The sequence below is a fragment of the Somniosus microcephalus genome, unplaced genomic scaffold, assembly GCF_052327205.1.
Source record: "Somniosus microcephalus isolate GS21.2 unplaced genomic scaffold, FLI_Smic_1.0 unresolved_chr3, whole genome shotgun sequence".
Lineage (NCBI taxonomy): Eukaryota > Metazoa > Chordata > Chondrichthyes > Squaliformes > Somniosidae > Somniosus > Somniosus microcephalus.
The window spans coordinates 70,163,347-70,178,182 of NW_028225181.1; the positions used below are offsets into that span (position 1 = coordinate 70,163,347).

Genomic DNA, 14,836 nt, shown 5'->3' on the forward strand with positions numbered 1-14,836 from the left:
GATGACCAGCCATGCATCTACTATTTCTAGGGCCACCTCCTTAAGTACCCTAGGATGTAGATTATCAGGCCCTGGGGATTTATCGGCCTTCAATCGCATCAATTTCCCTAACACCATTTCCCTACAAATACTGATTTCTTTCAGTTCCGCCCTTTCATCAGACCCTATGTTCCCCGGCATCTCTGGGAGGTTATTAGTGTCCTCCTTTGTGAAGACAGAACCAAAATATGTATTTAGTTGGTCTGCCATTTCTTTGTTCCCCATTATAAATTCCCCTGATTCTGACTGCAAGGGACCTACGCTTGACTTCACCAATCTTTTTCTCTTCACATATCTATAAAAGCTTTTACAGTCAGTTTTTATGTTCCCTGAAAGCTTACTCTCATATTCTATTTTCCCCTTCTTAATTAATCTCTTTGTCCTCCTTTGTTGAATCCTAAACTGCTCCCAATCCTCAGGATTATTGCTTTTTCTGGCCAATTTATATGTCCTCTCCTTGGATCTTATGCTCTCCCTAATTTCCCTTGTTAGCCACGGTTAAGTCACCTTTTTTGTTTTATTTTTATGCCAAACTGGGATGAACAACTTCTGTAGTTCATCCATGCGGTCTTTGAATGTTTGCCATTGCCTATCCACCGTCAACCCTTTGAGTGCCATTCCCCAATCAATCCTACCCAACTCGCTCCTCAGACCATCGTAGTTTCCTTTATTTAAATTGAGGACCCTAGTCTCTGAGTCAACTACTTCATTCTCCATCTTAATGAAGAATTCGATCATATTATGACCCAAGGGGCCTCGTACAACAAGATTGCTAATTAATCCTTTCTCGTCACATAATACCCAGTGTAAGAAGGCAGTTGAGGCCAGTTCATTAAGTATATTCAAGAAAGTGTTGGATATATTTCTTAAGGCTAAAGGGATCAAGGGATATGGGGAGAAAGCAGGGACAGGGTACTGAGTTTGGATGATCAGCCATGATCTCATTGAATGGCGGAGCCGGCTCGAGGGGCCGAATGGCCTACTCCTGCTCCTATCTTCTATGTTTCTAAAATAGACTTTGCTTGCTTTGCTGACTCAGCAAACCTTATTTGCTTTGCTGTTTTTTGGCTGACTAAATAAAAGGGTTTTTTTGGCTGCATGCAGGTATTTAATTGAGTTAGTTCAGGCTTGCTGTCAGTCCTTGCCCTGGTCCCGCCCCTTCCTGCACCTCATTGGCTGACGCCGCTGTCAATCGACACCACGAGGGGATTGACAGTTGACGATTGATAGAAGCGCCTGCCCGCGCTGTGATTGGTGCAGGGGACTGCCAGTGGGCGTGTCCGGCCCCCCCGGGCCCACGTGGGGGAGTCAAAGGCTGGCTGGAGCGCATGCGCAGTTCGCCCGGCACCGTTGGGAAGCTTTTCAAAAAAAAAAATTTCCCCAAACAAATTGAAAACACTCATTAATTGCCCGAACCCTCCTCCCCTATAAAGTGCGATTATTATTATTCTTGGTTTTCCTCATTTGTGCGGCGAGTCTTTTTTTTACCTTGCGGTGGCGTGCGCCGATCCAACCGACCCCTGGGCGTTGCGTGCTGGCGTCAGCTCGTAAGCGGTGTGGGGGGGATTGATTGACGCGAGGCACCCACCAATCAGAAGCGCGGAAAACTCTTGGAGGACCGGGCGGGCTGACGGTCCTCCAAGCAATGGCGGCGCGGGAGGGGGGGCGGGACCTTATTGGGCTGCGTGCGCCGATCCAACCGACCCTTGGGCGTTGCGTGCATGCGTCAGCTCGTAAGCGGAGGGGGGGGTTGATTTACGCGAGGCGCCCGCCAATCAGGAGCGCGGAGATCGCTGGGAGGACCGGACGGGCTGACAGTCCTCCAACCAATGGCGGCGCGGGAGGAGGGGGCGGGACCTCGGTGGGCTGCCGGCCGCTTTCCTGCTTTCATTTCCTATTTATTTTATTTCCTTTCCAGTTTGAAAAAGGGTTCAACCCGAAACGTCACTCTAATTTCTCTCCCCGGATGTTGCCTGGCCTGCTGAGTTTTTCCAGCATTTTCTGTTGTTGTTTCCTGCTTTCATTTTCCTGCTTTCATTGTCTGCAGGAGCTGTTAAAGGGGAGGAGGCGGAGGAGAGTGGAAAAAAAACCCCCAGCTTGTGAGTGTTTATTCCTTTGCATTACCTTTATTGCAAGGCTATTCATCAATTGCATTCATTTAAAAATAAGTGAACCTTTTCTCTTTTTGACTTTTATCCAAAACAAAGAGCCCTGGTGCTGTGAACATTTTGGTGGGCAGCCACTTTTAAAGGGACAAAGACCAGCATTCTTCCTCCTCTCTCTCTCTCTCTCTCTTTCTCTCGTGAGTATTTGTGGTGGGTGAGAGGGTGGGGGGTGAGTCAAAGGGGACTGCGGCCCCTTTCAACAAAAAAAATTGCTTGGCCATTTAAAGGGGATGGGTGCCCCCCAGGTATTTAAAGGGGCAGTGCCTCTTTCTTTCTGTATCATGTAAGAGCAGGGAGGTTCTGCTTGAACTGTACAAAACACCAGTTAGGCCACTGGCTAGAGTGCTGCGTGCAGTTCTGCTCGCCCCATTGCAGGAAAGATGTGACTGCTCGAGACAGGCGATTTACGAGGATGTTGCCAGGACTAGAGAATTTCAGCTACAAGGAAAGATTGAATACATAGAAACATAGAAGATAATCTACATCCTAGGGTACTTAAGGACATGGCCCTAGAAATAGTAAATGCATAGCTGGTCATCTTCCAAAATTCGATAGACTCTGGAACAGTACCCATGGATTGGTGGGTTGCTAATGTTACACCACTGTTCAAAAAGGGTGGTGGAGAGAAAAGCGGGGAATTATAGACCGGTAAGCCTGACATCGGTGGTGGGGATAATGCTAGAGTCCATTATAAAAGATGTAATAGCAGAGCACTTGGAAAACAGTGACCGGATCGGACAAAGTCAACATGGATTTACAAAAGGTAAATCGTGCTTGACTAATCTACTGGAAATTTTTGAGGATGTAACTGTTAAAATAGATAAGGGAGAACCAGTGGATGTGGTGTATTTGGATTTTCAAAAGGCTTTCGATAAGGTCCCACATAGATTAGCGTGTAAAGTTAAGGCACATGGGATTGGGGGCAAGGTATTGACTTGGATGGAGAACTAGTTGGCAGACAGGAAGCAAAGAGTTGGAATAAACGGGTCTTTTTCCGAGTGGCAGGCAGTGACTAGTTGGGTACAGCAGGGATCGGTCCTTGGATCCCAGCTATTCACAATATATATTAATGATCTCGACGAGGGAACTAGATGTATTATCTCCAAGTTTGCAGATGACACAAAGCTGGGTGGGCATGTGTGCTGTGAGGAGGATGCCGAGAAACTCCAGTGTGATTTGGACAGGTTGGGTGACTGGGCAGAAGCATGGCAGATGCAATATAACGTGGATAAATGCGAGGTTATCCACTTTGGTGTCAAAAACAGGAAGGCAGATTATTATCTGAATGGCAATAGATTGGGAGAAGGGGAAGTGCAACGAGACCTGGGTGTCCTTGTGCACCAGTCACTGAAGGTAAGCATGCAGGTGCAGCAGACGGTTAAGAAGGCAAATGGTATGTTGGCCTTCGTAGCGAGAGTGTTTGAGTACAGGAACAAGGATGTCTTGCTACAGTTGTACAGGGCCTTGGTGAGACCACACCTTGAGTATTGTGTGCAGTTTTGGTCGCTTTATCTGAGGAAGGATGTTCTTGCCATGGAAGGAGTGCAGCGAAGATTCACCAGGCTGATACCTGGGATGGCAGGAATGACGTATGAGGAGAGATTGGGTCGATTGGGCTTGTACTCGCTGGAGTTTAGAAGAATGAGAGGGGATCTCATTGAAACTTATAAAATTCTAACAGGACTAGACAGACTAGATGCAGACAGGATGTTCCCGATGGTCGGGGAGTCCAGAAGCAGGGGTCACAGTCTAAGGATACGGGGTAAGCCATTTAGGACAGAGATGAGGAGGAATTTCTTCACCCAGAGAAAGGTGAACCTGTGGAATTCTCTACCACAGAAGGCAGTAGAGGCCAATTCATTAAATATATTCAAGAAGGAGTTGGATATATTTCTTCAGGCTAAAGGGATCAAGGGATCTGGGGAGAAGGCAGGGACAGGGTACTGAATTTGGATGATCAACCATGATCTCGTTGAATGGCGGAGCAGACTCGAGGGGCCGAATGGCCTACTCCTGCTCCTACCTTCTATGTTTCCATGTGTCCCCAGGTATTTAAAGGGGCAGTGCCTCTCTCTTTCTGTATCATGTAAGAGCAGGGAGATTCTGCTTGAACTGCACAAAAACAACAGTTAGGCCACCGCGTGCAGTTCTGGTCGTCCCCATTGCAGGAAAGATGTGACTGTACGAGACTGGAAATTTACGAGGATGTTGCCAGGACTGGAGAATTTCAGCTGCAAGGAAAGATTGAATACATAGAAACATAGAAGATAGGAGTAGGCCATTCGGCCCCTCGAGCCTGCACCGCCATTCAGTGAGATCATGGCTGATCATCCAAACTCAGTACCCTGTCCCTGCCTTCTCCCCATACCCCTTGATCCCTTTAGCCTGAAGAAATATATCCAACTCCTTCTTGAATATATTTAATGAATTGGCCTCAACTGCCTTCTGTGGTAGAGAATTCCACAGTTTCACCACTCTCTGGGTGAAGAAATTCCTCCTCATCTCTGTCCTAAATGGCTTACCCCTTATCCTTAGACTGTGACCCCTGGTTCTGGACTCCCTGACCATCGGGGACATCCTTCCTGCATCTAGTCTGTCTAGTCCTGTTAGAATTTTATAAGTTTCAATGAGATCCCCTCTCATTCTTCTAAACTCCAGTGAGTACAAGCCCAATCGACCCAATCTCTCCTCATACATCATTCCTGCCATCCCAGGTATCAGTCTGGTGAATCTTCGCTGCACTCCCTCCATGGCAAGAACATCCTTGGCAACCAAAACTGCACACAATACTCAAGGTGTGGTCTCACCAAGGCCCTGCACAACTGCAGCAAGACCTCCTTGTTCCTGTACTCGAACCCTCTCGCTACGAAAGCCAACATACCATTTGCCTTCTTAACCGCCTACTGCACCTGCATGCTTACCTTCAGCGACTGGTGCACAATAACACCCAGGTCTCTTTGCACTTCCCCTTCTCCCAATCTATTGCCATTCAGATAATAATCTGCCTTCCTGTTTTTGCCACCAAAGTGGATAAACTCGCATTTATCCACGTTATATTGCATCTGCCATGCATCTACACAATCGCCCAACCAGTCCAAATCATACTGGAGTTTCTCGGCATCCTCCTCACAGCACACAAGCCCACCCAGCTTTGTGACATCTGCAAACTTGGAAATATGACATCTAGTTCCCTCGTCTAGATCATCTATATATATTGTGAATAGCTGGGGTCCTAGCACCGATCCCTGCGATATCGCTCTATAATTCTTTAAAATAGGCTTTGCTGACTCGGCAAACCTCATTTGCTTTGCTGTTTTTTGGCTGACGAAATAAAAGCTTTTTTTGGCTGCATGCAGGTATTTAATTGAGTTAGTTCAGGCTTGCTGTCAGACCTGGCCCTGGTCCCGCCCCTTCCTGCACCTCATTGGCTGACACTCGACACCACGAGGGGGAAGGGAGGGTGATTGACAGGGGACGACTGATAGAAGCACCCGCGCGCTGTGATTGGTGCAGGGGAAGGCAAGTGGGCGTGTCCGTCCCCGGGCCCACGTGGGGGAGTCAAAGGCTGGCTGGAGCGCATGCGCAGCTCGCCTCGCACCGTTGGAAAGCTTTTCAAATTATTTTTTTTGCAAAACAAATTGAAAACACACATTAATTCCCCCAACCTCCTCCCCTCTAAAGTGTGATTATTATTATTCTTGTTTTTCCTCATTTGTGTGGGGTGTCTTTTTGTTACCTTGCGGTGGTGTGCACCGATCCAACCGACCCCTGGGCGTTGCGTGCTGGCGTCAGCGCGTAATCGGAGGGGGGTGATTGACGCGAGGCGCCCGCCAATCAGGAGCGCGGAAAACGCTGGGAGGACCGGGCGGGCTGACGGTCCTCCAACCAATGGCGGGAGGGAGGGGGCGGGACCTCGGTAGGCTGCAGGCTGTTTTCCTGCTTTCATTGTCTGAAGGAGCTGTTAAAGGGGAGGGTGGGAAAAAAACAAGCTGAACGCCAACTCTCCGACACCTGCTCCTACCTCCACCTGGACCATGACCCCACTACCGAACATCAAACCACCGTTTCCAAGACTGTCACTGACCTCATCTCCTCTGGAGATCTTCCCCCCCGCTGCCACCAACCTCATAGTTCCCCAACCCCGCACAGCCCGCTTCTACCTCCTTCCCAAGATCCACAAACAGGACTGCCCTGGTAGACCCATCGTTTCAGCCTGTTCTTGCCCCACGGAACTTATCTCTTCCTATCTCGACTCTATCTTTTCTCCCCTTGTCCAGTCTCTTCCCACCTACATCCGCGACTCTTCGGACGCCCTCCGCCACTTTAACAGTTTCCAGTTTCCTGGCCCCAACCGCTTCCTTTTCACCATGGACGTACAATCCCTCTACACCTCCATCCCCCACCCGGATGGCCTGAGGGCACTCCGCTTCTTCCTTGAACAGAGGCTCATCCAGTCCCCATCCACCACCACCCTCCTCCGCTTGGCTGAACTTGTTCTCACATTGAACAACTTCTCCTTTAACTCCACTCATTTCCTCCAAATCAAAGGTGTTGCCATGGGTACCCGCATGGGTCCTAGCTATGCCTGCCTTTTCGTGGGCTATGTGGAACAATCTTTGTTCCAGTCCTACTCGGGTCCCCTCCCTCACCTCTTTTTCCGATACATTGATGACTGTATCGGTGCCGTTTCCTGCTCTCGCCCCGAACTTGACAATTTCATTCACTTTGCCTCCAATTTCCACCCTTCCCTCACCTTCACATGGTCCATCTCTGACTCTTCCCTTCCCTTCCTCGACTTCTCCGTCTCCATCTCTGGGGATAGGTTATCGACCAATATTTACTACAAGCCCACTGACTCCCACAGCTACCTGGACTACACTTCCTCCCACCCCGCTTCCTGTAAGGACTCTATTCCATTCTCCCAGTTTCTCCGCCTCCGCCGTATCTGCTCCGACGATGCCACCTTCCACACCAGTGCTTCAGACATGTCTTCCTTTTTCCGCAACCGAGGATTCCCCTCTACCGTGGTTGACACCGCCCTCGACCGTGTCAGTTCTATCTCCCGCACCTCTGCCCTCACCCCTGCCCCTCCCTCCCGGAACCACGATAGGGTTCCCCTTGTCCTCACCTTTCACCCCACCAGCCTCCACATTCAACGGATCATCCTCCGGCATTTCCGTTACCTCCAAAGTGATCCCACCACCAAACGTATCTTCCCCTCCCCTCCCCTTTCAGCATTCCGCAGGGACCGCTCTCTCCGAGACACCCTAGTCCACTCCTCTATCACCCCAAACAGCCCTTCCCCTTCGCCTGGCACCTTCCCGTGCAAGCGGAGGAGATGTAACACCTGCCCCTATACCTCCCCCCTCCCCACTGTCCAGGGCCCCAAACACCCCTTCCAGGTGAAACAGCGATTTACTTGTACTTCTCGCAATCTAGTATACTGTATTCGCTGCTCACGATGCGGTCTCCTCTACATTGGGGAGACCAAACGCAGATTGGGTGACCGCTTTGCGGAACACCTCCGTTCAGTCCGTAAGGGTGACCCCGAGCTTCCGGTCGCCTGTCATTTCAATTCACCGCTCCATTCCCACTCGGACCTCACCGTCCTTGGCCTCTTGTACTGTTCCACGGAAGCTCAACGTAAACTCGAGGAACAGCACCTCATCTTCCGATTAGGCACTCTGCAGCCTTCCGGTCTCAATATCGAGTTCAACAATTTCAGATCATAACCTCGGCCCCTATTTCATTTTCACTTATATTTTTCCACTCCTTTCCTTTCCCCCCCCCCTTTCCTTTTGTTTCTCTCTCACACCTGGCAGCTATCTTTTACCCTGCCAGTACACTTTACACCTAATCACAGCCTATTACCATCTCGTCTAGCTTCTAATCTCTTTTACTTCTTTTGGTTCTTTTATTCTTTTGTCCGATCGCAGCCCTGCCTTCGATCTAGTTCCTTTTCTCTCCAGTTTTGAAGAAGGGTCAAACCCGAAACGTCAACTCAAATTTCTCTCCACGGATGTTGCCTGACTTGCTGAGTTTTTCCAGCATTTTCTGTTGTTATTTCGGATTTACAACATCTGCAGTATTTTGCTATCAAGCTTGAGTGTTTATTCCTTTGCATTACCTTTATTGCAAGGCTATTCATCAATTGCATTGATTTAAAAATAAGTGAACCTTTTCTCTTTTTGATTTTTATCCAGAACAAAGAGCCCTGGTGCTGTGAACATTTTGGTGGGCAGCCACTTTTAAAGGGACAAAGACCAGCATTCTTCCTCCTCTCTCTCGTGAGTATTTGTGGTGGGTGAGGGGTGGGGGGGAGTCAAAGGCGACTGCGGCCCCTTTTCAAAAAAAAAAAAAAAAAAATTGCTTGGTCATTTAAAGGGGAATGGGTGCCCCCCAGGTATTTAAAGGGGCAATGCCTCTCTCTTTCTGTATCATGTAAGAGCAGGGAGATTCTGCTTGAACTTTACAAAAACACCAGTTAGGCCACCGCGTGCAGTTCTGGTCGTCTCATTGCAGGAAAGATGTGACTGCTCAAGACGGGAGATTTACGAGGATGTTGCCAGGACTAGAGAATTTCAGCTACAAGGAAAGATTGAATACATAGAAACATAGAAGATAGGAGCAGGAGTAGGCCATTTGGCCCCTCGAGCCTGTTCCGCCATTCAATGAGATCATGGCTGATCATCCAAATTCAGTACCCTGTCCCTGCCTCCTTCCCTTAAGAAATATATTAGTACAGGAGTAAAGAAGTCTTACTCCAATTATATAGGGCCTTGGTGAGACCACACCTGGAGTACTGTGTACAATTTTGGTCTCCTTACCTAAGGAAGGATATACTTGCCATAGAGGGAGTTCAATGCAATGAAGGTTCACGAGATTGATTCCTGGGATGGCGGGACTGTCGTAGGAGAAGGGATTGAGCAAACTAGGCCTGTATTCTCTTCAATTCAGAAGAATGAGAGGGGACCACATTGAAACATACAAAATTATTACAGGGCTTGATAGGGTGGATGCTGGGAGAATGTTCCCCCTGGCTGGGGAGTCTAGAACCAGGGGTCACAGTCTAAGGATAAGGGGTAAGCCATTTAGGACAGAAATGAGGAGGAATTTCTTCACCCAGAGAGTGGTGAACCTGTGGAATTCTCTTCCACAGAAGGCAGTGGAGGCCAATTCAGTAAATATATTCAAGAATGAGTTAGATATATTTCTTAAGGCTAAAGGGATCAAGGAATATGGGGAGAAGGCAGGGACAGGGTACTGAGTTTGGATGATCAGCCATGATCTTATTGAATGGCGGAGCAGGTTAGAGGGGCCGAATGGCCTACTGCTCCTATCTTCTATGTTTCTATGTCTTAAAGGCGGATAGCGAGGCGGAGAGGTTCAGGGAGGGAATTACAGAGCTTAGGGCCGAGGCAACAGAAGACACGGCCACTGATGGTGCAGCGATTATAATCAGGGATGCTCAAGAGGGCAGAATTGCAGGAGCGCAGATGTCTCGGGGGGGAGGAGGTTGTTTTCTTTGGAATCGAGGAGGCTGAGGGGAGACCTGATTGAGGTGTATAAAATTCTGAGGGGCCGAGATAGGAAGGACCTATTTCCCTTGGCAGAGGGGTCCACAACCAGGGGGTGTAGATTTAAAGTAATTGGTCAGAGCTTTAGAGGGGAGTTGAGGAGAAATGTTTTCACCCAGAGGGTGGTGGGGGTCTGGAACTCACTGCCTGACAGGGTGGGAGAGGCAGAAACTCTCATCACATTTTAAAAAGTACTTGGATGTGCACTTGAAGTGCCGTAACCTACAAGGCCACGGAGCAAGTGCTGGAAAGTGGGATTAGTGTGGATAGCACTTAATCGGCCGGCACGCACAAGATGGGCCGAATGGCCTCCTTCTGTGTCATAATTTTTCTATGATTCTATCGCGGGCGGCGGGTGGTTGTGAGGCTGAAGGGAATAACTAAGATAGGGAGGGGCGAGGCCAGGGAGGGATTTGAAAACAAGGATGAGAATTTTGAAATCGAAGCATTGCTTAACCGGGAGCCAATGTAGGTCAGAAAGCACAGGGGTGATGGGTGAACGGGACTTGGCGTTGAGTTATGACACGGGTAGTTTTGGATCACCTCAAGTTTACATCGGGTAGAATGTGGGAGGCCAGCCAGGAGTGCGTTGGAATAGTCGAGTCTAGAGGTAAGAAAGGCCCGGCTGAGGGTTTCAGCAGCGGATGAGCTGAGGCAGGGGTGGAAGACGGGCGATGTTACCGAGGTGGAAATAGGCGGTCTTTGTTATGCTGCAGATATGTGTTCGGAAGCTCATTTCAGGGTCAGATATAACAGCGAGGTTGTGAACAGTGTGGTTAAGCCTCAGACAGATGTTAGGGAGAGGGATGGAGTTAGTGGCTAGGGAACGGAGTTTGTGGCAGGGACTGAAAACAATTGCTTTAGTCTTCCCAATATTTAATTGGAGAAAATTTCTGCTCACCCAGAACCGGATTAGAGATCGTGGAGGGGTCGAGAGAATTGGTGGTGAGGTAGAGCTGGGTGTTGTCAGCGTGCATGTGGAAACTGAGGCTGTGTTTTCAGATGATGTCACCAAGGGGCAGCATTTAGATGAGAAATAGGAGGGGCCCAAGGATAGATCCTTGGGGGGACACCAGAGGTAACGATGCGGGAGCGGGAAGAGAAGCCATTGCAGGTGATTCTGTGGCTACGATTAGATAGATAAGAATGGAACCAGGCGAGTGCAGTCCCACCCAGCTGGACAACAGTGGAGCGGTGTTGGGAGAAGGATGGAGTGGTCAACCGTGTCAAAGGCTGCAGACAAGTCAGGAAGGACGAGGAGAGTTAGTTTACCTTTGTCACAGTCACAAAGGATGTCATTTGATGAGACTTGTTTTGACTTCAGGACCAAGTCACTGAGGTGGATTGGGCTGTTTCTGGCCCGCTGGTTATTGTGGGCATGGCTGGACACCAGTGGGACCGGCTCTACCCTGTTGGTTCTTTGAGACAAAATTAGCCAAAAAAAAACCCTTCCCCACTTACCCTTTCTACACTCCTTTTACAGGGTTTTAGAAGTGGAGCATTTACAGACAGGAAGTTCAAACCAAACATCACGTCAAGATCTGACAGAGTCGCTCGATTCATCAGGACCTGATTCAGTCGCTCCTCCAATCTGCTGGAACACCCGTGAGTTCACACTGGGGAGAGAACTTTTAAATGTTCTGAAAGAGCTTCAAAATCTACAAATACCTGAAGCGGGGAGAAACCCCGGTCCCGTGTGTGGGCAGGGATTCACTCAGCCATCCGCTCCAATGATACACCAGCAAGTTCACACTAGGGAGAGACCTTTAACCCACTCCGTGTGTGGGCAGGGATTAATTGCACCCTCCGTGCTGCTGAGACACCAGCTTATCCACACCAATGAGAGACCGTTGACCTGCTCCGTGTTTTTGAAGCGATTCTCTCATTCTGCCACCCTCCTGAGACACCAGCTTGTTCACATTAAATGTTCTGACTGTGGGAAGAGATTTAAAAGGTCCCAGGATCTGAAGAGACACCAGCTGGAGAGAGCAGGAGAGATTCTGTTCACCTGCTCCGTGTGTGGGAAGAGATTCACTCGGTCCTCGAATCTGCTGGCACACCAGCGAGTTCACACTGGGGAGAGGCCGGTGAAACATTCCGACTGTGGGAAAAGCTTTCAAATGTTCCAGGAGCTGAAGAGACAGCAGCTGGAGAGAGCAGGAAAGAGGCCATTCACCTGCTCCGTGTGTGGGAAGGGATTCACTCGGTCATCCCACCTGCTGACACACCAGCGAGTTCACACTGGGGAGAGACCATTTAAATGTTCTGACTGTGGGAAGAGCTTTAACACCTCTGGGAATCTGAAGCAACACCAGCGAGTTCACACCGATGAGAGACCATTTACATGTTCTGTCTGTGGGATGAGCTTTAACAGCTCTGGGAATCTGAAGCAACACCAGCGAGTTCACACCGATGAGAGACCATTTACATGTTCTGTCTGTGGGAAGAGCTTTAACACCTCTGGGAATCTGAAGCAACACCAGCGAGTTCACACCGATGAGAGACTGTTTACATGTTCTGTCTGTGGGATGAGCTTTAAAACTTCTGAGGATCTGAAGCGACATCAGCAAGTTCACTCCGATCAGAGACCATTTACATGTTCGGTGTGTGGGATGAGCTTTAAGAGCTCCACGAATCTGAACAGACACCAGCGAGTTCACACCGGGGAGAGACCATTCACCTGCTCCGTGTGTGGGAAGGGATTCACTTCGTCCTCAAATCTGCTGGCACACCAGCAAGTTCACACTGGGGAGAGGCCGGTGAAACATTCCAACTGTGGGAAAAGTTTTCAAATGTTCCAGGAGCTGAAGGGACAGCAGCTGGAGAGAGCAGGAAAGAGGCCATTCACCTGCTCCGTGTGTGGGAAGGGATTCACTCGGTCATCCCACCTGCTGACACACCAGCGAGTTCACACTGGGGAGAGACCATTTAAATGTTCTGACTGTGGGAAGAGCTTTAACACCTCTGGGAATCTGAAGCAACACCAGCGAGTTCACACCGATGAGAGACCGTTTACATGTTCTGTCTGTGGGATGAGCTTTAACAGCTCTGGCAATCTGAAGCAACACCAGCGAGTTCACACCAATGAGAGACCATTTAAATGTTCTGCCTGTGGGATGAGCTTTAAAACCTCTGAGGATCTGAAGCGACATCAGCAAGTTCACTCCGATCAGAGACCATTTAAATGTTCGGTGTGTGGGATGAGCTTTAAAACCTCTGAGGATCTGAAGCGACATCAGCAAGTTCACTCCGATCAGAGACCGTTTACATGTTCGGTGTGTGGGATGAGCTTTAAGAGCTCCAGGAACCTGAACGGACACCAGCGAGTTCACACCGGGGAGAGACCATTCACCTGCTCCGTGTGTGGGAAGGGATTCACTCTGTCCTCAAATCTGCTGGCACACCAGCAAGTTCACACTGGGGAGAGGCCGGTGAAACATTCCAACTGTGGGAAAAGTTTTCAAATGTTCCAGGAGCTGAAGGGACAGCAGCTGGAGAGAGCAGGAAAGAGGCCATTCACCTGCTCTCTGTGTGCGAAGGGATTCACTCTGTCATCGCACCTACTGACACACCAGCGAATTCACATTGTTCTGTAGCGCAGAGCGCTGTAGACAGCTGGGGTGACATGAACGTGGAATGGATGAATGTTTTATAAATTCTTGTACTGCTGTTTAATCTTTAAGACTGTTGTGCTGATGATTCTCCTCTTTTGACAGTTCATGGTGTTATATAGAATGTACAGCACAGAAACAGGCCATTCGGCCCAACTGGTCCATGCCAGTGTTTATGCTCCACACCCACCCTACTTCAATTAACCTGATCAACATCTCCTCCCACTCCTTTCTCCCTTGAGTGTCTTCCCCATAAATCCATCGATGCTGTTCACCTCAACAACCCCTTGTGGTAGCGAGTTCCCCATTCTCACCATTCTCTGGGTCAAGAGGTTTCTCCTGAATTCCCTCCTGGATTTCTTAGTGACTTTTATATTTATAGCCACATAAATATTATGAGATTCTGTTAAGCTGACCAGTACGTTGTTGTACTTTGTCTTTTTCCGATGAATGAAACATTATTGAGCCCCTGTACCCAAGTTATGGGATGAAGTGCCAGACAAGAAAAGACACAACGTCTGGGTGTGAATCTAATAATAACCTCATGGACCGTATAGGTGTGATAACCAGACGGGCTTGTGGTTATAGTCTGGTCACAGATGGACTAAATTCCCTGAATTAGCAGGAGTTCAGGAGGCAGTCAACAGACGGGTCCAAACAATCCCATTTCCTGAGCGGTAACCAAGCTTGTGTATAAGAACAGGCCACTTAAGCCGTTGTCAGTTGGAACAGACTCGAGAAGATCGCGCGCGAATCCACTGTACTTCTATTCTCCAGATTGAGGGAATTATCACCCGATCTGTGTTATGCAGCGCTCTTAATAAAGCCTGGAGAGACAATTTGTGTTCTTCTGAGCTTGATTATCTGGTATCCGAAACCCTGGGACTCCCGATCATTAGAGTCAACCTCAGTGTGTGGAAAGGGATTCCCTGATGTATCCCACCCGCTGACACACCAGAGTGTCCACATTGTGACTGTGGTGGGTCGATTCCACTGTTTCCCATGCCTTTAATCACATCCAGGACTGAACCATGTTAATTCAGGCAACTGGGGCTTGTTAATGTTAAGGGCCCCCAATAACTGGACTGGATTTAAAGATTATTCCCTGTTCTCTCAATACTCATGTGCAGAGAGAAGCTGATGTTATAGAATCATAGAGCACAGTAGGATGCCTTTCGGCCCATCGTGCTGGTGCCGGCTCTCTGAAAGAGCGATGCAATTAGTCCCACTGCCCTGCTCTTTCCCCACAGCCCTGCAAATTTCTGCCTTTAGTATATATCCAATTCCCTTTTGAAAGTTACTATTGAATCTGCTTCCACCTCCTATTCAGGCAGTGCATTCCAGATATCACAATTCGCTGTGTAAAAAAAGTCTCCTCATTTCCTCTCTAGATTCTTTTGCCAATGATCTGAAATCTGTGTCCTCTCGTTACCGACCCTCCTGC

General features: G+C 48.9%; 2 protein-coding genes across 2 annotated transcripts in view; one reads left to right on the forward strand and one right to left on the reverse strand.

The window, feature by feature from the left end:
* The window catches only part of LOC147091915 (uncharacterized), a 290,506-nt gene that overhangs the window by 237,073 nt on the left and 38,597 nt on the right, over window positions 1-14,836 (reverse strand). The gene's annotated exons all lie outside the window — the stretch shown is intronic.
* LOC147091920 (uncharacterized) lies at window positions 8,407-13,940 on the forward strand. Its single transcript, XM_085976933.1, has 2 exons — window positions 8,407-8,491; window positions 11,265-13,940. Exon 2 carries the CDS (start codon window positions 11,512-11,514, stop codon window positions 13,375-13,377), a length of 1,866 nt encoding a protein of 621 aa, XP_085833059.1. The 5' UTR covers window positions 8,407-8,491; window positions 11,265-11,511; the 3' UTR covers window positions 13,378-13,940.

Excerpts from the sequence above, each read along its gene's own strand:
- LOC147091920 (XM_085976933.1), top strand. The coding sequence starts at position 11,512 with ATGATACACCAGCAAGTTCACACTAGGGAGAGACCTTTAACCCACTCC.